The sequence below is a fragment of the Balaenoptera acutorostrata genome, chromosome 13 (genome assembly GCF_949987535.1).
Source record: "Balaenoptera acutorostrata chromosome 13, mBalAcu1.1, whole genome shotgun sequence".
Lineage (NCBI taxonomy): Eukaryota > Metazoa > Chordata > Mammalia > Artiodactyla > Balaenopteridae > Balaenoptera > Balaenoptera acutorostrata.
The window spans coordinates 4,515,740-4,539,610 of NC_080076.1; the positions used below are offsets into that span (position 1 = coordinate 4,515,740).

The window sequence follows — 23,871 nt, forward strand, 5'->3', positions numbered from 1 at the left end:
TAAAATGATTAATGAGCGCAGCATTAGCTGATGGCTTTAAATTTAGAATGTGTTACTGATGTCAGGGTTGATTAGCTCTCTATCTAAAACCGATGCTATTAAAAGCTTTGAGCAATTTATTAGATGTAGTCACCGAGTACAATTCCAGCAGGGTGAGAGGAATTCTATCAGGATTAATTCTGCGGTGGCGAACTGACATGTGCACAGATGTTGGAGAGCGAGCAGGCCTTTACTGACGGGGCAGGAAGAAAGAAGAGGCTGCAGGAGGGGCGGTTGGTTGGCATCAATTGCAGCAAAGGTAAAGAGGCTTGGAACTTAAAAAGTACTCATTTTCGCACAAGGAATCCCAGATGGCATAAGGATATGAATAGTGATCATTTCCATTTCAACACTTTTGAAGAAGCAGGAAAAATAAATGAAGGGGAAGCAAGAGGTTAATGCGGTATCATGCTTTAGTAACTCCTCTAAAAATGAGCCCACAGGGAAATTACAGCAGGCAGTGCTGGAGACCAACACGTTTGTCAATAAGATAAACGGCACAAGTGGTAAAAGCAAGGGTGATGTAGGATGGACAGTCACCGGCTGGGATGACAGCGTGTCAAGCACTTAGAGGCCTAGCACGCAAACTGCAGTGATCACGCCAATCAAATTGCAAGCGGAGACTCTCATCAGAGACCTGTCCTCATCCTGAAGGGTACCGCGAGTCCAGGCCTGAGGCAGCCGCGGCAGGACTCGGGGAAACCAGGTTGTTGAGGATGGCTGTGGCTTTAGGAAGGTGTGCACGGTGACACGAAACCACGTCCGATGTCTGCGCCTTGGAAATATTTTATTACTGGTGCAAATGTCCAAGGGAAAACATTATTTTGGGGACCAAATTCCTCTGGATGGTTAGATTTTGTTCCTGCCCAGGGTTGTGTGAAAGGGGATCTGTCAGTAGGTCAGACCTAGGCTGGAAGGTTTCTACCATGATTAATGCAGCTTAGCCATCTCCAGGAAAAAGGCAGCAAATAATTTGGATCCCTCTATGTAATTCCACCTAACAACAGAAACAGAGAGAGACACTGTTATTCCCATTCAGATGACAGAGGGTAAGTAGTCTACAGTTTAAACAGAGAAAGACACTGTTATTCCCATTCAGATGACAGAGGGTAAGTAGTCTACAGTTTAAACAGGAAGACGTGATGATAGAAATGGCATCTGAAGTGTGCAGCCTGTGTGGAGGTTCCCGGAGTGAGGACCCAGGCCTGTGCAGGGAGGGGTGCGCGCCCACAGGACGCACTAACCTGTTGATTTTCTCATTCTGAGAGTGCTCTCCATCGTCAACAGCGCCCAGCGGAAGCATCATCACACTCTTCTGGATGGTATCCTGGAATATTTTGGCAATGGGTATGGTTGATCCATCTCGGATCATGTCTGGCTCTGTCCCAAACACTGAAACACAGGAAAAGAAGGCATTTGAATAAAATAATGACAAGACTACCCCCAGTAATCTCCTCAAATGTAGTGTTTGCTTTGTCTTTTTCTTCTTTTTTTTTAATCATTTAATTTGATACTTGGGTTCGGTAAGCTGCTTGATTTCACATGATTTATATTCTAAAATCATCAGTAGAGTCAAGAAGAAAACTGTGGTTGCCTTTTTTACAATTATCTACTTTTAAACTTTTTAAATTTATTTTGGTCATGCAGCATGTGGGATCTTAGTTCCCCAACCAGAGATCGAACCTGCAGCCCCTGCAGTGGAAGTACAGAGTCTTAACCACTGGACCGCCAGGGAAGTACAATTATCTACTTTTAAAAAATATTTTTCAATTTGTATTTTGAACTAATTTTATACTTACAGAAAACAGTACAGTTGCAAAAACAGTACAGAGTTGCAAAAACAGTACAGAGTTCCCATATATCCTTTACTTTCCCTAATGTTAACATATAACTATTGTACAATTATCAAGAATAGGAAATTAACATTGGAATAATATTATTAAGTAGACTCAGACCTGATTGGAATTTTACCACTTTTTCCCTTTTTCTATACCAGGATTGAATCCAGAATCCCACACTGCATTTTGTCATTGCTTCTAAGTCTCTTCTAGTCTGTGACAGGTTCTCAGCCTCTCTTTGACTTTCATGAACTTGACCCTCTTGTAGAGTACTGATCAGTTGTTTTGTAAAATGTCTCTCAGTTTCGGTTTGTCTGATGCTTTCTCATGATTGAAAGAAGTCATGCATTTTTGGCAGGAGCACCACAGGATGGTATACCCACTTGTACGGTTGCTTCACGAATTAAATATTGCGAAGGTGGGACAATTTGTTTTTTTTGTTTGTAACCAATATACAAATAAATAGCTGTACTCAACTGTCACCTGAATGTCTCAGCGTTTGTGCTCAACTTTCAAGGTATCCCAAGAAATAGTTTTAACGGATATCCTAGGGTCTGGAAAGAGATGAGTTCAAACCTTCTAGGCTAGAGGACAAGTTGCTGGTGACGGAGCAGGAATGAAAAATGAAACAGTCGCAAGAGAGAGCGTGCCCGACCTTCTTTATCCACAGAGCAAGGCGTGAATGAGAATAAAGATGATGGACTTTGTTAGCAGAACTGGTCCAGCACACAAACAGGCCCAAAGGTGCCCATGCTTTCCTGCAAGAGTACGTCAGGCCTTGACATTTCAACCACACGCCTCTCTTCAGTGGCATTACATTTATCTTCCTAACCCTTCTTCCTCTTTTCATCACTCCAAAATTGGCAAGATGCTGTTACAGTTGGGACAGTGGGAATGATTATGCAGAGAAGCACGCCTCTAAGTCTTGGACTTGTCCTGTGATTATTAATGTCTGTGTCCCTGTAGTGATAATCCGGACAGGGAGTGAGGGCTCCAGGGAGGTCTGCACCCCCAGTTCCAGCTCCAGCATCTCTGGGGGTGTGGCCCAAGGCCCAGCTGTAACATAGTGCACAGTCTATCTAAACACTTGCCAGTGTCTTCCCGCCTAACGTTTGGAGAGACCCCAAAACTCCCCCTGCTTTTAGGAGAGCTCCCCACTTTTCAACTGTTGGCAGTGTCCCATTCCTGCTGCAAAAAAGACTGGCTGTTCCTTCTCCCCAGGCAGCCAGAAGCCCAGGCCTGTGTCCCTGCTCCCCAACCATGTATCCTGTCCGGGACTTTGAAATACGTGAAGTCAAAACAGGCACCGCTGAGGAAATTACAAATAAAGCTATTCCCTACCTCTGGAGAAGCAGAGTGTGAAAAGACCGCTGGTTTTAGAGTCGGATAGGCTGGAATTGAGTTTCTCGTGTGTTCTGTAATTTTATACAAGGAGCTCATATCCAGGAAGCTTCTTCAGCGGAAAGCTCACATGGCCTGCCGTGGGGCTGTCTGCACCAGCCACGCGGTCCAGCGTGGGCTTGGGAAGAACAGGACCACACACAGTAATTAAAGACCCAAACCCATGCCAAGATAGGTCCATGGTTAAAAACTCTCAGGGGAGACTCTGTGTTCACCGAAAACCCAAGCAAGGACGGTCAAGCTTACACACACACACCCCGTCCAGGGTGAGCATGGCTCTTGGAGCGAGGCCTTTATGTAGTGGGTCTCGTTTTCTGCTTCACGCTGACCCGAGACCGTTAAAACCCACACCCCCTTGTGACCAGGAAGAACAAGTCCCCACAGGGCGGCCCCGTGTCAGCTTGCTCAGTCCACTAAATTTTAGCTCCTTCTTCATTTTTAATCCCAGAAGATTTCCTTTACTTTCATGCAAGTTCAGCTGTGCTTTTAAAAGCATGTTTTCAAATGTTGGTCATCATTTCCAGGAGTACTGGAGGTTTTCAAGTCCATCATTTTGCTCCAAATTCAAATCTCCTGGTGTAAGCTTAAACCCTGGCTTTGCCACTAATAGCTGGGTGCCCTTCAGCAAATTACTTAATCTCCTCAAGCCTTAACCCGTAAAATGGGGAAAGGCTGCTGGGAAGACTCATGAGTTAGAGCGCTGTGCACGGTAATACAGCCTGTATAAAAAGGAGAGTCGAGGGCTTCCCTGGTGGCGCAGTGGTTGAGAATCTGCCTGCTAATGCAGGGGACACGGGTTTGAGCCCTGGTCTGGGAAGATCCCGCATGCCACGGAGCAGCTGGGCCCGTGAGCCACAACTACTGAGCCTGCGCGTCTGGAGCCTGTGCCCCGCAACGGGAGAGGCCGCGATAGTGAGAGGCCCGCGCACCGCGATGAAGAGCGGTCCCCGCACCGCGATGAAGAGTGGCCCCCACTTGCCGTAACCAGAGAAAGCCCTCGCACGAACCGAAGACCCAACACAGCCAAAAAAATAAATAAATAAATAAATAAAGTAGCTATAAAAAAAAAAAATTAAAAAAAAAAAAAAAGGAGAGTCGATACTGAAGTTTTAAACTCGTCTGCCATATCCACTGCTCCACCAGGCACCACCCCCTCTGTAATCTGGAGACTGTTGCACAGAGTGGAGGAAGTCAGAAAGAGAGAAACACACACCGCGTGCTAACACATATACATGGAATCTGAAAAAAAAAAATGGTTCTGAAGAACCTAGGGGCAGGACAGGAATAAAGACGCAGACATAGAGAATGGACTTGAGGACACGGGGAGGGGGAAGGGTAAGCTGGGACGAAGTGAGAGAGGGGCATGGACATATATACACTACCAAGTGTAAAATAGATAGCTAGTGGGAAGCAGCTGCATAGCACGGGGAGATCAGCTCAGTGCTTTGTGACCACCTAGAGGGGTGGGTTAGGGAGGATGGGAGGGAGACGCAAGAGGGAGGAGATATGGGGATATATGTATATGTATAGCTGATTCACTTTGTTATACAGCAGCAACTAACCCACCATTGTAAAGCAATTATACTCCAATAAAGATGTTAAAAAAATTTTTTTAAATAAAAAAAATATCTGAAGTCCAACCTGTTTTGATGGCTCTTTTTGCCGCAAGATACTGATTATCTCTAGTATTTGCAGTCCACGGGTGTAGTCCTAGCGTCATAGATACAGTCATCTGGTTGGAGCTATTTCTTTTGGAGAATATATAGTCAAGATGCTGCTTCACCTAAAAGGAACATTTTCAGGTGGAAGAGAAAATTTCACGTTATTCTCTCATACCATGAACATACAGTCGTCTTTTATCAAGAAACTGATGAAATCTCAACCCAACAAATTCAAGTATTTTGGTTTTACCTTAGTTCTTCTGGAGGGGTGGCGTGGAGTGAGCAGGGTCTCCAGGACTGGGAGCTTCGCCAGTGGGAGGAACACTAGCTCTCATGCCCCTTCCGTCCCCAGACCCTCCAATCCCAGCTCTGACCTCCCCACCCATCCTCACCAGGGTGTCTGACTGTTAACGTTTGGTTATTATGAATTTTGGTAATTATGAAACACAATACAAGTACAACTTCTCCATCTGACGATTGATCACTCTTTTTGGACTTACCAGTACCTTAATGACTCTTATGGGGAATACCATGCATTTGGAACTTTCTGAGAAGTGAGAGCCAGTTCCAAGCTAAGCTGTGAAGGACCCTTGTCATCAGCGCCCTTCTCTTCCTTGGCTCTGTTCCATCCGCTACTAGGGAAATCCTCTGAGAACAACTCCATACTCTAAAATAGTCCTTCCAGGGAATTCCCTGGCAGTCCAGCGGTTGGGACTCCTCCCTCTCACTGCCAAGGGCCCAGTTTCAATCCCTGGTCGGGGAACTGGGATCCCACAGGCCGTGTGGTGTGGCAAAAAGAAAAGAAAAAAAAAATCCTTCCAATGTTTGCTTCAACCAATATTAATGGACACCCGTCAAGTGGCAGGAACTGTTCTGGGTGCTGGGGTCACAGCTGTGAGCAAGACCAGGACGGTCCTGCCCTCGTGGAATTTGTATATTGTAGACAGAGGGACAAAAAGGGAGGGAGGGAGGAAGGATGGAGAGTCTTTTAGGATGTAATCAGCACTGAGGAGACAGTGAAAGGCACAGTGGGGTAGACGGGGGTGGGATGAGGTGCTTCCTGAGCTTATCTGTTCAGAGTCTACTTTCTGTTAAACTTGAGGTGAACCGATGACTGGTGGGTAACTGAGACACGCACTCCCGCCAGACAACGAACGTTTTCATTAAAAGGGCTGCTCTCAGAGTGTAGATTTCAGACATCACAGACGAACTGATGACTGCAGCTTGAGATTTCCCAGCTCAGCCCAGCCGTAGGCAGTTAGCTTCTCCATCTGGGAGTAAAACCAATCTTGCCTTCATAGCTACCATTTAATTTTTAAAAATTTCCCATCACTCCAACTCCAAACGGTTACTTATCTGACTACTATAATTGCGTATAATTGAGCAAAGAGATTTTTACCGAACAAAAATTTATCAGTTTCTTGACATTTGTTCCAGTCCCTTTTGTATTGGAAAAAAGAAAAAAAAATGATACTTCAACGCGAACAGCTAACTGCCCGCTAAACTGTGATGTGCGGCGCTCAGAATGGCACTGCCACTGGGCGGGAGAACAACGCACGCTGGTTACCTGCTTCTCCACCACAGACATGTTCATGTGAGGGACTAGACGGATTGAAAATTTTCCTATCACTCGGCCAGGGATGACTGTCTTGGCTCCAGGCTCATGAAACGCGCCCTCAATCCCATGAATAGAAAGAGATGGGTATCTCCACAGGTGCATTAGAAGTTCCTCCTAAAGTAAAATAAAATCATTTTACTATATAGAGGAGTGTTTAGTTAAAACCCAGTTGAATTATATCGCTTGTATCACCAATTTCTGTACATCTGTGACACCATTCATGACGAGTTAGTGACCACCGTACTTAGATATGTCTGCACTAATAGTACAGGTGGACTTTTCCCTCAGGACCTGAGACTCTCTGCTGCCTTCAGCTGCCCTAGCTGCTTCCACTGACAAGAGCCCCTCACCACGGCAGCTCTGAAGTTTGCAGTTAATAGATGGCAAAGGGGCCCTTTCCAAAACTGGGGTTCAATTGTAAATTTCTATCCCGTCATTGCCGTGATAACTTACATGCTAAATGCATTTTATTTTCCAGAAGGTTTCAAAGAAATCTACAGACATTTGAGTCAGTGGCCACCAGAGAGCTAGTCTGAGGCAAGAGACATACTTCATAATAGTAAACTCCCCACTTGTATTCGGCATTTTTCCCTCTCCTGGAGCGTCTGCCCAGGAGCCAGCCAGAGCTACCAAACACCACGGCAGGCAAGGGTTTTGTTTGTTTGTGTGGTTTGGTTTTTGTTGTTGTTGTTGTTATTTTAAGGAGGAGGAGAAGTAGAAGCGAAAAGAACGAAATCTAAATTTACCAGTAGCCAAAGCTTTGGGCTCTGGGTTTACTTACTACACTCAAACAGCAACGTAGCAATTTACACATTAGCCCGTAAAGCTCTTGGTTTTGTCTTTTAAAAAATGAATAATTAGGGGTCTTGGAGCTGAAATGATCTCAGACTATTCTCAACTTTTAAACAAATAGGAAGCCCAGCTCACTGGCTGAGGGCTGGCGTGAGGTTGAGCCTCATAAGCCAGTTTGGAAACGCACGGCTGTGAAGTGAATCACTGCCCTGTGGTTAGGCGCCTGAGGCCAGTGCCAGACGGACCCCAAGAAAAGGACCAGTTGATCTAGACCACGAGCACCACGAGGTTTCGTGAAGGGAAACCTGCCCCTGATTAGCATGTGCTCTCAGCTCTGAGATGTGCGGAACAGCAGCGCGTAGCAAACTAGGCACTGGGAAAATGGGGGTTTTCATCGCTCCTCTTCCAGGTTACCCGTCAACGTGTGACCTACCTTGGTGTCAAACAGAAATTTCTTAACCTGGCTGCTCTTCCGGTACTCCTCGAGGTCCAGATTGATGGCTTCGTATGTTCTCTTCTCCTCCTCTGTAACAGGAGCCACGTGGTCATAGATTCCAGGGATCAGAATTCGGCCAGAAGAGTCCACCAGGCTGCCTATGAGAGACACACAGGAGACAAAGGCAGGTGGAAGCTACAGGTGCGTGGGGTCCTGGCCCTGGAGCAGAGCCTCAGGGACCCTCCTGGGGCTGCAGCGGGCCTGCGACCGGCCCTGGGCCCTACAGCAGAGCCACCTGTCAGTAGCTCACGTCCCAGATGTGACGGTGGGAGGAAGGAGCCGGTCACCAGGAAGACTCGGCCTGCGTCAGACCCGTTTTAATGTCCACCTCGTCGACAGAGGGATGGAAACACACGGCTCTGCAGTCAGTTACATTTGGAGTGACTTACCTGTGTTACATGCAAGTTCTCAGCTACACTCTTACATCATAAACAAGGTTCCTTTTTTAGTTTTATCTTATCCTGAGTTAAAAAGTAATGTGTTCATTAGAAAAAAATTTTTAATATATATGTATGTGAATATACGTACAAACCTGAGAAACTGAAAGTCATCGTTCCTTCTCAACCTCTCTCTCCTACACACACCACAATAATATAATAAATACTCATCTTTAATCAAAAACGTAACAGCCTTGAGGTCTAGTCTACGAGCTACACGTCATAACCATGAAAGCTTTCATAGTGGCGAAGCCGATACACTGCTATGTTATTTGTGAAAAAGTTTGGGGATTAACAGCAATGAGTGAAAAATCATCAATGAGCATCTATAAAAGAAGCAGATGCTGAGATTGGGTAAACACGGCTTGCTGTCTTGAGAAAGGACTTACAGTAAAGGCCCAATGCAACCAGAAAGTAGACTAAAAATAAAATGACGGAAATGTCTCCAAGGCAGCTAAATTCATCTTTAGTCCAGATGGGGCCTTTTATTCAAGTGAAGGCACTTCATAAAAATATGTGCCACATGCTTCATGTGATTATAACCTGACAGTGTCAGAAAATTACTGTGAAGCACTGTATTTTCAAATCTTTCTGTTAAAGTCGACAACCGCAAAGCACGGGGCGGAGGGCCCTGTGAGACCCAGGGCGTCACACCTGGCTGTGCGACACCTGCCGTGCTCTGGACGCCACATGAACGCAGGGCACCCACCCGCCCTGAAGACCCCGCCTTCCAGCACGAGGGCACGTCTCTGACCACACGGGGCTGAATAACAAGCGTGACCCCATGAGTGGACGGCAGGTGCTTCGGCCTGTGTAGACAGAACTAAAGACAAAGTAAACATCCCACCAAGATCCGCAGGGTGGCAGTCGTGTGGAACGTAAGGGGCTTCCCGGCGCTTTGAGCCGATCACGGACGGCGAAGCCCTGAGGCGTGAGGACGTCAAGGCAGCAAAGCACGAGGAGAAGCTTCCCTGCCAGGTTCTCAGCCTCAGCCCCCTCGGCCCCCCTCCAGCTCCCCCAGCACTTCTCCGAGCCTTCTAAGTAATAAGATGAACATGACCCTGTGGGGAGCAGACAGGGACCCCCTTCACGGGGTGTAACACACACAGAACAGCAGGATGACACCGCCGACACCCAACTCGACGCATAACGTCAATCAGCGGACCTGCTGGAAGAACGTCTTAGGATGTACGTGATCATTTCTGGTTCGTTCATCTGCTTCACCAAATGCTCCATAGCTCATAAGGTAAAAACCGCAACGCAACTACCATTAAAGAATAAATATTCATTACAAAGAACAAATTAAAGACTATATTATATAATATACATTCATTATAAACTCCGAACAAAACTCTAACCGCACTCCGGGGACAGTACTTGCAGGTGCTGTGTGCGTATTGGCCTCCCTGCAGGTCCTGAGTTATGAATTGCCCTCATTTAGCCCAATAAAGTGTATCATATATCAAATAAATGATACAAACCCATTAGGAAAATTCAAGTAAAAAACTAAGTTGGGCACCAGATGGCCGGGACTGGCTGTCCCTGAGTCACAGGTCACCCTGTCACCCTCACGAAAGCAAAACGTAAAAGCCCCGCCAGTGACACATCACTGAGTCTTCCCTTTAGTACACACCCCTAAGCTTCTGCTGCCGGGCTCATCTGCAAGGACAGAGCCGCAGAGGTGAATGGGAGCAGACCCTGCTCCTAATCCAGCCGGAAAGACACAGGTGAAGAGTCAGCTGTGGGCCCACGTGGGCAGACGAGCCCTGAGCCAGCCAAGGCTCGGTGGTGAGAACAGAGGTGTGTGTTTGAAACGTCAAGGTGAGCAACAGGAGAGACCTGAGCGACTCCAGCAGCCAGGACGCTCAGTGTCCGTGTTAGGGTGCCGGTTTCGCTGGTATTGCCAGACATCACCCCGTAACGGGGGCAGGGGTGATTCAAACAGACGTCCTAAGCAAATGAGCCTGTGATCTGAGCAGCTCACTCTCGCCAGCAGAACTGCCCCAGGGCCCAGCCCTCGAAGTGGCTTTAAATCGCTGTTTTCTCAGGATGGAGGCAACCTTCCCAGCTCAGGCTGGAGGAGGGATTATTTGATTTGTTTCAAAAATCAAAGAAAGCGAAACCATGTGCTTTTCATTCTGCGCGTGAGCCCGATCTGACTTTTCCTAGCAGAGCAATATGCGCTTGCGGGGCTAAATGGGATTCTATGCCTGGGTGAAACCATCAGTCTACCAGGATGCCGTGCGGCAATCACGCTCAGGGGGGAATCGAGATGCACTCCCAAAGGAGTGGTGATGCCATTCCCAGGGAGGAGAAAATGAGTTCCGGTAAACTAGAGATTATTTTCTCTCTCTCCCCACCCCCGGCAAAAGAATGTTAACTTGCATGCTATCTGAATTCTTTGGAAACAATTTAAACACTTTAAAGAAAAATGGCTTGTTGTTTTCTGTCTAAAAGTGTCAAGCATGGAAAATATTGTCCAAGAGTTGTATTTTAGGAAAACTAGAAGGCCATAAAGAATAGACAGATGATAGATGATAGATCAAATAGGTAGATGACAGATAAATAGATGATGGGGAGGATAGATAGATGGATGGATGGATGGATGGATAGAGAGATAGATAGGTAGATAGACAGATGGATTTAATTGGACAATGAAGGAGCAGGAAGCTCTAGAATAAAGGTGATACTGAAGACCCAGAGGCAACCTCCCAACAGGTCGCCCCGTAGGCCGGTGGTCCCCTGTGGGAGGCTGCTGAGGCCAAGGGGCTTCGGGAGGGCGTGGCTCAGGTAGGACTGGGTCGGTGTGGGAAAAGGAGAGATTTTTCCTAATGGATCCCCAAAGAGGGAGCGCTTTTTGGCAGTTTGCCCAAAAGGGGCATGTTGTAAAATTTGCACAAAGTCGCCCTTGGGACATCACACCTGGCTGTGGGACACAGCTAATCAGCGGACCTGCTGGAAGAACGCCTTAGGATGTACGGGATCATTTCTGGTTTGTTTACCTGCTTCACCAAATGCTCCATGGCTCATAAGGTGAAAACCGTAATGCAACTACCGTTAAAGAACAAATATTCTTTGTTCTTTAATGGTGAGAAAGGTGAGAAAGATCCAGGTATTGCGAGGTCTGAAGCTTATGTAATCTGAAAACCTCTTTTTTAAAAAGAACCAAATTGTGACTATGAACGCGCAGTGTCCCTGCCAGGACTGTGCAAGCGAGGCCCTGGAGATGAAGCCTCCTTCCATTCCGGGATCCACCCAGAAGCTGGGCTGTCCGAATGTAGGCAAGAGCTCCAGGTGAGTCAGGTGGGCAAGCTGGCTCTCTGGAAACACACACACACACGCACACACACACAAACACACACACACACACACACACACACGACTCCCGCCCGCATCCACCAGGCCCACCACCTGAGGAGGTCACGGGCAGGGGCAACGAGCAAACTCACTGGCGTCGCTGAGCCACGTGGGACCGCGAGGACTCACAGGAAGGAAGCCAAGAGGCGTGGGTAGATTGGGCACTAACTCTGGATGCTTCTCCAGAAAGGTCTCTCTGCCACTACCCTCAAGTGCAGCCAGATGTGTCACAACACCCGGTGAAAGGAAAGGGGGTGGACTGAGGAAGGGTGTCAGTCCATGAAGAGAAACAACATGGACGTAATAAGCCTAAGAAACGTTTAGCCAAGGGGGAAGCTAAGACCGTGGTCTTCCTCCGCTCCGCCCTTATTCAGGGCTGGCCTGGAAACCAAGGGGGAGACAGCTGAGTCCAACAGAACTACGTTAGCAGACTCCTTGATGCTTAAAAAGTGAAACGAAAGAAGACATTACCAAGAAGAGCGACCAGATCCGCCATAGGTTCGTTAAGGATCCCACCAAAGGTCCCCGAGTGGAAATCCTGATCTCTGCACTTCACCTGCAAGACAGGGAACGGGAAGGCAGCTGCTTTCCGCCGCGGCTGCTCAGAGACACCTTTCACCGGGCGGCAGACCCGCCCCGGGTGGCCCTCAGGGCTCAGGGGTCAGCTGACGTTGTCACCGCCGTGCTTCTGTCACACGATGTGGAGCGTCTGCCCCCCACGTCTTCAGGTCCCACTGAATTCCCCGAAACCGACCTCAGCCCCGACCTTGCCACCAACAGCGCCGAATCCCAGACCACCAGACCCTCCTCGGCCTAACAACAGACATGTAACGCAGCTGCCTTCCTCTTGGTTTCACGCCATCTCTTGCTCAGCGCTCCTTCCAGAAAAATTCTCCAAGAAACTTTCTTCTCCTTGTTCTTTTCCTGCCTGCAGGACCATTCTACTTACGTCTCCTCTGATAACTTCTTTTCTGTCTTTTCGCCCCCCAGCTTAATCCTGGGATCACTCTACACACAGAGCTTCAAGGCCCACGGGACTTCCTTTACAACCTCCAGACTCTCAATGCTCCTTCCCTAGGTCTGACCTTTGACCTACTCACGAGACCTAAAGCTTCTAGTCGCCTATGGTACATAACACTTTGGTGCGCTCCCAGCTTCTGAACTTGAGGAGGTCTAGAAGGGAACATCTTCTACAATACTTCCTCCTAGCTTGCCATTTCCAAAACAAGGAGAGATGCCAGTCCTATAAATCTATCCCCTTAAAATGATGTTGGGGACTTCCCTGGTGGTCCAGTGGTTAAGACTTCGCCTTCCAGGGCAGGGGGTGCAGGTTCGATCCCTGGTCGGGGAGCTAAGATCCCACATGCCTCGTGGCCAAGAAACCAAAACATAAAACAGAAGCAATATTGTAACAAATTCAACAAAGACTCTAAAAATGGTCCCCATCAAAAAAAATCTTTGAAAAAAATGATCTTGGATTTCTCCCAGGCACACTACGTCCAATCGGTTCCCAAGTTCTAATGAGTCTGGGTTTTTTAATTCTCTTTGACCCGTTCCCTCTCACCTTTCCTGCCCGGCTGGCCCTTCTCTGCCTCTAGCGCCATCTTTAAAGCCCTGCCCGGTGAATCTTCCATTTAGTCACCGTAGCTTAAGACCTCTATCTCATCAGGCAGTGATGCTAACGAAGCCCTGTGGGGTTGCAGAGCCCCACCTCTGAAACCTTTGCCGCTTTATCCAACCTCTGCTCACAGCTTCCCTCCTCCTGGCCCCCTCATCACGAGCCTGCCCTCCTCTGTTCTTGGCCACAGCAAGACGTCCAGTCCCTTGACCCATCCAAGACCTCCCCACCTCTCCTCCTGTCCTTCTTTTCTCCCCATTCAACCTGAATGCCTCTGTGCATCCGTTCAGCCTCTCCGTGGGCGATGTCTTGACTGACTTCGCCTCCTTCTCCATCACACCATCGGGCACAGCCTAAGCCCTGGATCAACCCTGCCCACTGGGGCGTCTCCACCACTGGCTCCTGAGCACAGCTGCAAACGATATCCCACTGCTCGGACAGGGGACTAAACACCCGAACCTGCCCGCCAGCCACTTCTTCGTGCCCACCTGTTCCCCACAGAGACCACTTCCAGCACATGTCTCTGCAGAGAAACTTCCTTCTGACTCAGCAGTAGAAAGAGGCCAACGACAGCGAGATGTTCCCCGGCCTTCACGCCTCGGACCCTGCCCTGCTTCTGCAGCTGCCCGGGACCCCCACGGGAGAGCGGAAGCCCTTGCCGGGCTCAGGACCGCACCCGCCCTCCGGCTCTCATACACACCCCTCCCCTTTGGGGTTTCCCGCTGCTCTCCGAGGGAGGACTTCCTGCTTCTAACGTGCAGGCGCCATCACAGCTCGTCCGCATTGATAGAAAAGGAGCAGCAAGCAGACTACGTGTCAGGGCGGAACTCGAGGTCGCTTTTAGTGATCACAGCGACCCTGGGAGGATTACTGTGCTCACTTCAGAGGTAAGGAAACAGGCTCCGAGGCTAAGGTGCGCTCAAGGCTGCTGGCCGGGTGAGCCAGACCTCGGTGCCGGCCCTGTCAGTGCTGGTACCCCTTCTCTTTCTGACCAAGACGTGGTGGGCAGAGCAGGTAACGCCCGCTCACAGCATCCCCAGAACCCGATCAGGCGGTCAGTCTCCTTACCCCAGCGCCCCCGTGCCTGCCTCCAAATTTCACAGCTGGAGTTCCTAAAACATGGTGAGTCACAAACCCCTCTGAATCTTCTCCCCAGAAAAACGTACACAGCACATGCGTTCACGGCTGGGGGCTTCATGAACTCCCCCAGTCCCAAGACCCGTGATCCCCAGGGCCATGCCCCCGGGGCGGTGTCTGCTCTCCTTCCTCCCCTCTGGGACCCCAGCACGGATCCACCTCCAGGCGGCTGCCGTCGGCAAGTACCTCCACCATGAAGTAGCTGTTGCCTCGCACCCCATACGTGAGCGCGGGCGTCCTCCGGCTGATCCACAGATTGTCTGAAATCACGATGTAGTCTACACTTGAGAAGAACCCGGCCTTCTCTTTCTGGACAAGTTCCTCCAGGGCAGGAGAACCAGCCTCCTCCATCCCCTCGATGACAAATTTGACGTTCACGGGCAGATCCTGAATGAACAGTGGAGCAAACCACGCTGTCAAAAAAAGTGGACACCTTTTTGCCCTTTCACCTTTTAAAATCCAGATTTGTTTGCATGTAACTTAAACACACTGAATTATTATATACATTCCCCAAAGCTCTGTTTATAACGAAGGAGTTTTAACTCAGGTTGTGACAGAGAATTCAAGGTAATGGCCAGGGAGCCATCAACGTAATACTGATGACAGAGGATCTGGGCAGGGCATCCCTAAAGAAAAGGCTGCATCCACCATATGGGGTTCCACTCGGCCCCTGCAGAGAAGCCCGTTCCTCCTTCTCCCCAGAAGGAATTTTTCCAGAAAGGTTACTCAGTTACAAATCTCTTTTCTGTCCTCATAATTCTGAGCATGATAAATGAGAACTCTTTCCTTTGAAAGGCTGTCTAATGTTTAAGCCTCAGGATAATTTTCATTTCAAGTATCTGTTATTTTTCAGCTACGAGTTCAATCTGCCTTTTAACTTATTCAAAGGCTTTGATCTTGCAGCAAAATGGACCTTGAGTTTTTCTCTAATATTAGGACATGGAATAGCGCCTTTACAATTCTTACAATGTGCCTTTACCCCATTTGGTTTTGATCTTTTTGTATCTGTATAATTTATAACTTCATATCTTTGAGAGCCATGTGGAGAAGAGAGGTCGATGGCTTTTCCTAGAGCATAAGGCGCGTGCAGCGGGGGGTGGGGTGGTGGGGGGGGCGGGGAGGGTGGTGAAAAGTTATTCTATGCAGACGACGCAGTGCAGGCACACTCATTAGCTCTAATGAGTGGGATTGCCCAGCCCCAGATTAACAAAAGCAGGACGGGTGGAGGATTATGTATTAGAAAATGTGACCTTCAGTCATTCAGCTGCTTAAGGGCATTTGGGGATGACAAGTTTTTCAATGCATTCCTTGAATACACTTCTATGTGTTTTAGGAAGTTAAGCTAAAGTTCTGAAATCTTAATGTTTGAAAGCGCTTTATTAACGTTTAACTAGAAAACAATTCCCAAGAAGTAGCTGGAAAGCCTAAGAATTTTCTGGCAAAATGTGATTAATAAAATACAAGTCAATAGCTATTAAGTGTTGGAGGAGGACGTGGGGCTGGCAGCCAAGCCTGGGCTTTGGTCTCTGCTCTGTCCCTTGACACCCAGGGACCCAGGACCAGCCATTTCACCTCTCGGCAGCCCACTTCTCTGTTAATACTTGCTCTGCCTCTTGGTAAGATGATGCAGTGAGATGATGTACATTTAAGTGCTCTGTAAGCAAGACAGAAAGAGGGGATGGAGGGCAGAAGGGAACGAGGAAGGAAGAAACCAGAGCTCATAAAGGGCCTAGTACTTGCAGGCTCCAGGGAACCTTTCCGTATTCACTGAATCCACTCGACAAGCCTGGAGACAGATATGATCATTCCTAGATCACGGATGAGGAGAGTGAGCCTCAGGGAGATTAGCTGGTTTTTCTAAGGGCAGTGGGGATTCCTTAGGTTTTGTTTGCGATTATATGTTTCAGAGTTGAAATTTAAAAAGCAAAGCAGATTTTGACCTTTATATAGGACCTGTCTTATAAATATTGCTTTCCTCTTCTTAAGAAAGAAGGACAGAAAACGAGAGAGAAAGGTGGGACGTGGGGAGGGAGGGAGGGAGGGGGAGAGACAGAGAGGAAGGACGGAAGGAAGGAAGGAAGGGAGGGAGGGAGGGAGGGAGGAAGGAAGAAAGAAAAGAGAGAGAGAGAGAGAAACCAAGGGCTTATTTAGGGGAGTGCCATGAACAAGAGGACAACCTTGCAGTGGTCAGCAGGGCCCAGCCAGAAAAACGTCCTGATTCACTAAGCCTGTCTTCCTCAATGAGATAAAGCAGTCAAGTCAGAGCAGTTAGACCCTCTCTTCCTCTTATGTCTCAGGAGACAACAGACTCATGAGAGAAGCCCCTGGGGTCTGATGAAATCACCTCCGGGACAGAAAAAACGCAACGTCAGGACCTGCTCGAAGGACAGGATTTGGGAGAAGCAGCATCAGGGACCTAAACCTCGGGCAACAGCTGGGCCGCTCCACTTGTCTTGTGGACAAGTGGACACGCTGCCCGGAGGTGGACCCCCCCAGTCCTCCCCAGACAGGCACATCCCAGCCCGACCTCGCACCCCTCTGTCTCGGAAGGAGTGTGCTGCTCCCAGAGCCTCTTTGGGGACGGGGTGGGGGATGATTGGCAGGGGTTTGCCCTGTGACTGCCGACACGTCCCTTTCTGTCCATGAACCCAACAAATGGGCCCCACTTCCTCTTAAATTTCCAGTGTTCCGAAGTGCTTAATTCAATTCAGCCACACAAGTAAGATGAGGGAAAGGTAGCAAGGCTGCACATTTTTAAGGTGACCCCACAAACTCCTTCTGCACCCCCAGGTTGCAGAGCCCATACTCTGTGGAGCCCAGACTGGAATGGGCTGGGTCTCATCCTTGGGCCTGGTCTCCCTGTCACAGGCTCAAGCTCACCAACTAGCAGAGCCATTTCTGTATGAAAGGGATGGAATCACACCATCAAATCCACCCACTGTTAGAGGGCCGGCGCCCATATCAACACCCTCACTTTTACAGAACAGAATCTGAAGCCCAGAGAGGTTAAGTCTCCCACCCACGGCCACATAGCTAGATTGGATCCTGTTTGGAGTGTAAGCACGCTCACTACCAGAAGAGAAAAGAGCAGTGCGAGATGAAACCATCCTCGTGAGCACAGCAAACGACACAGTTTTAGTTGGTGGTCTGAGAGAGTAGCCCTCCCCTCAAAGCTGCACCCCACCATAACCCCTCCTTGGACGGATTGAAACCACTTCCCACAAGAATGCAAAGAACTCAAGGATTCAGACAGAACGTCACCCCCAGAGATCGCTATCCTGATAATCTGCAAAGCACCTAATATATTTCTTAAAGCGTATGTCTGTCTCTATTAACAAAACCATACTTTGTGATAAGAAGAGCGGGTTGCAGATAAAAAAGACAAGCTGAGTAAGTTGAAGGTAAAAAAGACAAGTCCCAGCAGATGGTGATGTAGACACAGGCTCATCATGTTTTTTGTTGTGTCTCATTGTTGCATGTCAACAGCACGGGATCAAGGTATCACCCTCCCCCGGACCAGCTGGGTGGCTTTGAGTATGTTCCCTTCCTTTCCCAAGCCTCTCTTTCTTTATCTGTAAAATGCGTGTGATTGTAACACATTCCTCTGCAGATTGCTGGGAAGAGTAAAGGACACCATGCAGCTCAAAGCCAGCTGCCTCCATCACCATCATCACCATCATCACCATCACCATCACCATCACCATCATCACCATCATCACCATCACCATCACCATCATCACCACCATCATCACCATCATCACCAACACCATCACCATCACCATCATCACCATCATCACCATCACCACCATCACCATCACCACCATCACCACCATCACCATCATCATCACCATCATCCCATCACCATCACCATCATCACCATCATCACCATCATCACCATCACCATCATCACCATCACCACCATCATCACCATGACCATCATCATCATCACCATCATCACCATCATCACCATCACCACCACCATCACCATCATCACCATCATCACCATCATCACCATCACCATCATCACCATCATCACCATCATCACCATCACCACCATCATCACCATCATCATCACCATCATCATCATCGTCGTCATCATCACCATCATCATCATCACCATCACCATCATCATCCTCGCTCCCAAGCACAGCCGGCACCTACCTCGTCCAGCGCTCTGAATGTGCTCACAGCGTTGATCCACGCTAAAACAGGGCCTTTGTTGTCTGTCGTTCCTCGGCCGTACAGTTTTCCTTTAAAAATGGGGGAAGAATTTTCAGAAAAGCATGGACACCTCTGCCAAGTTGAGTGAGCCAAAACTAAAGGTAGTTTTACGGGTAATTGTTCTAATGGTGCTTTCTATTTTTCTAGGCAGAGGTCTTGGTCTGAAATCACAAAGTATTGTTTCTTATGTACAAATAGTATGCTAGCCAGCAAACATAAGCTAATTTGAAATATACAGATCCCTTTGGCCTTAACAGTAATTAGCTATTTTATCCAAGTTCATGGAAGAAGACCCGTGGGTTTGTTGCAGAATGTCACGTAATATAGCCTCTCACTCTGAGATTTTACAATTAGCAGGACAATGAAAACGGGTGTATGTGTGTCTCCATTAACCTTTCTTTTTCTTGTCCTTATAAAACATAATTACATTTGGTGTTTTTAAAAAAGAAAATATGTGACCTACACAACTATTTTCCTTGAAACCCAAGAACTCTCCTCGTGGGGACTTAATTTGCCCAGGGGCACAAAGGTTCATGGTTTCTTTCACAACTGAAAGAAAATCAGCCTCATTGGACCAACCGGTGGACCATGAGGGCAGCGTTCTCTGCACTCCTAACGACAGGTAAGGCCTGGAGCCCGGGGCAGTCACATCTCGAATTCTTAAGCCCTACGAGCCGTCCTTCACCCACAGAAGAGCCCAGCACGAGGTGTCACTGACCGTCCACCTCCGTCAGCGTGTAAGGGTCCGTGACCCACCCGTCCTCCTGTCTGGCAGGCTGCACGTCTAAGTGGCCGTAGAAGCACACGGTGGGCTTCTTGGGATCATCCCCCAGTTCAGCCAGGATGATGGGAGGTATCGGGAGGCTCTGACCATCAGGCAGCTGCAGACGGAAAACAGATAACTTTTTTCAAAAAAAAGCCATTTGGTTCTTCCAGAAAATTCAAAGACATGGATGGCGTTAGGAGTCTGTTACTAGCTCCAATCAGGTGGACACAGTCCTGGAAACAGACTATTCAGACTTGTCAGTGCTAAAGCAGGCGACACCGGGAGGGTAGATTAAAGATCCATCTACTCCTGAGGGGCAGTAATAAGCCTTGATTCTGATGAGGGATTGGGTCCTTCGAGAAAGAGGCACTTGAGCTTAAGGGAAAGGGCCATCTGGGAGAAACGTGAAGCACGTGAAGGACACGAACAGCACAGGTGGGGGCCTTCGCGCGCCCCCTCCACCTTCCCCCCGTCCCCCCCGGTCCCGCCAGGACGAGAGGTCGATGCTGCAGCCTCCGGTGGGATGAGGTGGCGATTTTCGCCCTTACTGGGAGTCGCGGTGCTGCTTCTGAGCACCGGGGCAAGCAAAGCCCCGTCCTGCCGCCACGAAGGGAAGCCTGGCTCATGCCCAGGGAGGCGGCAGCTCGGAGGCGGGGGGGATGCCAGCACCTGCTGAAAACCCGCGTCCACCGAGTCCACGCGGGCTCCCAGGAGCCGGAGCCGCTCTGCAGCCAGGCCCATCATTCTGAGCAGCTCTCGTCGGAGGCGCAGCACGGGCTGAACCGAGTCGCTCTCGACCGCCACCCACTCCTTCAGCGTCTGGGGGGAAAGGCGACAGGTGGTCAGCACGCGGCTCATCCGCGTCCACTCTTGGGGGCGCACCTCGCCGGGTCCCCGGCGCCCTCATCTGACCTGGAGACCGAGCTGGCAGACACACGACGCTCACAGCAAGTGGCAGACAGCGGGAGGTGTGATCAGGAGCCCAGAGGCCAGCGACGTCTGCTCAACGCAGGGCGGGACGGTTGGCGGAAGGCCGCCTCTGAAGCCTGGCCGGCCCTGCGGCGCCACCAGGCTCATACAGAAGGCGCGGGTCCCCGCCCCCCTCGTGGCCCCTAAGAACTGAGAGCAGCCACCCATCGAGGGCTCGGCTTCCCACAAACGTCCCTCGCAGGTCACTCTGATCCACCCCTCGGTGGCCTCAGCTAGGCTGCAGGAGCCCCCGTGACCATCCCGTGCATTTCAGTTCTGAGGTCCCCCCGCTGCACCTGCAGGATCCGGGAGGGGGTGTAACCCCGGGTCTGAACTCAGGGCTGCGCAGGCAGACATCCTGAGTCCCTGGTCCTGGTTCTGCGCATTGCAGGTGGGGGACTTCGAGGACACCCCTGAAGCTCTCTTAGCCTCGGCTTTCTCCGCTGCCGGGGGGCGTGAGGCTCCCTCGCGGCGGGTTACGGTGGATGTAATGCTGTGGGACAGTGACACGTACACATTTCGGTCTTTGTCCCCGGTTCCCGGCCAGCGCTCCTAAAACTTTTACAATTTCCTAAGCGGTAAGGTACTAGGAGCATCTCTTGTTCTAATATTTGGTCTTCGATGCCGGGTCCTGACACAGAGCTCCTAATGCCCTTGGGATTTCCCGGGTGAAAAGGAGCGCACTTTTGTTCTAGCGAGGAACTCTGGAGGCTCCTGGGCGTGCGGGCCGGTCCCCAGAAAGACCGAGCCGCGATCAGACGCTCAGAACCTCCAGCCCCAGCCCCCCACCTCGGGGGAAGGACGACGGGCTGGAGATGGAGCTAAGAATCGCTGATGCCTACGTGACGAAGCCCCCATAAACATCCCTGAGGCTCGGGGTTCAGAGAACTTCCGGGCTGGGAAGGGGCGCCCCGCAACCCACAGGACAGAAGCTCCCGCCCCGGGCAAACGTGTGGAAGCGTGTCCCTGAGTTCTGCGAGCTCTTCTAGCAAACGATGAGCCGGAGGCGGGGCCACCAGAGGCCCTGATCTGTAGCCGAGTCAGGCAGAGTGTGGGCAACCTGGGGACCCACCACCAGCTACTGGCATCTGAGGTCGGCATTGGGGTAGGGGCGACACTACCTCCAGGAAGACAGTGTCAGAGGTGAGCCATGTCGCAGGACACCGGGGGGGCCCACAGACAACTGGAGACCTGCTTGTTGTGCAGGAAACCCACACTCTGGGGACAGAAGAGGAAACACGTCTTTCTAGGTGAGGACGGAGTGAGAACGTGTACACCGGAGGCCCAGGCCGCAGCCTCGCCCCGCGGGTGCTCCGTAACCGCTGCTGATTCTCAGCGTTAGGAGCGATCCTTCCCATTCCAGGGTCCGCACCTGAGCTGCTTACACTGGGACAGCCGCAGTGTTTATTAGAAACCATACCTGTGATTTTGGACTCTACTTCCTAACTTATTTTAGTTTGATTTCTATCCTGGTTGTAGCACTTCTATTTTTATTGTAAAGAAATGTGTTTGATCTGAAGGAATATCGTGTTTTACATTTTTAAATTGGAACTTACAGGGCGGATGCCGCCAAGTTAGCGCTAAACGTAACGGACCGGGAGTATCCGAGGACGCGGCACAGAGAGCAGCGTTCGGGCTGAAAGGCCCACGTTGGCGCGTGCTCCCACCGCACGCCTCTTCTCTCCCCGCTGTGAGCTCCAGCCTGCGCTGCGAGCCCCAGTCAGGTTTCAACATCCCAACAGGCACTTACAGCAAGTCAACACGCCCACACGAGGAAGGCTTCCATGAAGGTCAAGCCTAGGCACCGCAGCCTGGGCACTGAGCTTTGTGCTTTAGTATGAATCATGGGGGATTCACGTCTGTTTGCACAGTAATATTCCTGACTTGGGTTGGTTGACCCAGTAAATGTACACTGAACACGCATCGTGTGCCAGACACGGTGTCGGGGGCTTGGGGTCCAGGGCGGCCTCAGGGAGTTCCCGGGCGGTGGAGGCGGGCCAGGCGTGCCGGGGGCACAGGAGAGCCAGCAGGAGGAGGGGGACGTGCCAGGGGGTGACGGAACGGGGAGGATGCATTTCAGCTAGTTCTGCAGGTGGAGAGGGTCTCTGAAGGGGAGGATGGGCCACCTGATGACGGTCCAGAGTAAAGGTGAGCTCAGTGGAGCTCGGTGGTCATTGCTAAACAGCCATCCCTAGATCAAACGTGCTGGGAAGGCCCTTTTTGGAAGGAATGGCCGGAAGGGATCTCTTACCTGAATCTAACCAACATTTATTATTCTAAGTCAATGAGGAGTCACAGGCATTTTAAATGGAGTTGTCAGGCAAAAAAAAAAAAAAAATCCACATCTCCCAGCAAATAACCATTCTCCCAGATTCCCAAAGAGCACATCCAAGCATTTTGTGTGTGCCGTGTCTCTCACCTGTACAAATTCATCCTGATGGAGATCGATGTATTGGAAGACCTTCTCTAGCAGCCCGGTGGGCGGGGAGGATGGTGAGAACATGCCTCCGTCCAGCAGCAGCAGGAAAGCAAGGAAGGGGAGATGGTGCCTGTGAGCATGTGGCAGGGGGGATATTTTAAAATAAGGACCAGGTTTTGGACTTTCCACCTTTCAAATACTTCAGGAAAGTTAATGTTATCCAACACACCTGATTCCAGTCTTTCGAACTAAAATAACACAAGGTAGTAGAATGGGAAATATATTTTTTGCTATATCTTCACCCAAACCCTTCATTTGCAATGCTAAAGAATTTTAATAAGATAGAAACCAAGTTAACAAGCTTGTATTTAAGCAATGCTGTTGTTCGGTTTTCTCCTATGATACAATCTTTCCTATGGGTTCACTTCCTATAAAGCTAAGTCGGCTCCCTACATCCCAGGTGTTAAGGGTAACATTTATAAGAGAGAAAAATGTGAGATAATTAAAAACAAAAAACAAACAAAAAGAACAGCAACAAGACTTCTTTGTGTGATTAACTACTTTATGTAATATTAGAAAAGTAAGGAAAGACTAAAATCCTGTGCAGTGTTGTAGGGTTTCTTTCCATCAGCTCCTGAGGTTAGAATACTTTGAGAAGAAACTTACAAGCCACGCTGTGATAAATAACATTGCAGGACGGGCGATCATGTGGACACTGTTGGCCACAGTCTCTGCCTGGGAGCCCCTGGTCCGTGGCTTTCTCCTCTTTCCCTCCCACCAATCTGGCCTCTCTGCTTCCATCCCTGATGGGTCCCTTCCTTCCTTTGCCCAAGACCCCATTTCCTCCCTCCTCCCTCTCCCTGTGATCCCTTCCTAGTCTCTTCCGGACTCCCACAGCAGGCTCCAGGCTGGGTGCAGAGCAGAAAAACTGGGTCCAGAAGACAGTAGGACTTCCAGGTTGCAGACTAAACTAATTATCTTCTTCCAAACCAACTCTTCCTTCTGGATTGGCTCTGTTCATTTTTGAAATAGACTTTAGTTTTTAGAGACATCTTAGGTTCAGGCTGCTTCTTCCCTTGGCCTCCAGTTCCAGGCACCAACA

The 23,871-nt window shown here is 49.6% G+C and overlaps 1 protein-coding gene across 7 annotated transcripts in view; it reads right to left on the reverse strand.

Annotated features, from left to right (window-relative positions):
• The window catches only part of CNDP1 (carnosine dipeptidase 1), a 28,244-nt gene continuing 4,373 nt past the window's right edge, over positions 1–23,871 (reverse strand). For 5 of the 7 annotated variants that reach the window (XM_028164119.2, XM_007172754.2, XM_028164118.2 and 2 more), the window contains 11 exons: positions 22,770–22,899; positions 20,051–20,200; positions 19,334–19,496; positions 18,556–18,644; positions 14,581–14,781; positions 12,111–12,195; positions 7,783–7,943; positions 6,507–6,671; positions 4,920–5,061; positions 1,284–1,431; positions 1–1,036 (listed from right to left, as the gene is read on the reverse strand). In XM_028164119.2, the coding sequence (XP_028019920.1) occupies positions 970–1,036; positions 1,284–1,431; positions 4,920–5,061; positions 6,507–6,671; positions 7,783–7,943; positions 12,111–12,195; positions 14,581–14,781; positions 18,556–18,644; positions 19,334–19,496; positions 20,051–20,200; positions 22,770–22,899 (1,501 nt within the window). In that variant the 3' untranslated portion in view covers positions 1–969. The remainder of the gene's footprint in view (positions 1,037–1,283; positions 1,432–4,919; positions 5,062–6,506; positions 6,672–7,782; positions 7,944–12,110; positions 12,196–14,580; positions 14,782–18,555; positions 18,645–19,333; positions 19,497–20,050; positions 20,201–22,769; positions 22,900–23,871) is intronic. The other 2 variants (XM_057526917.1, XM_007172755.2) reach the window with 2 other exon arrangements.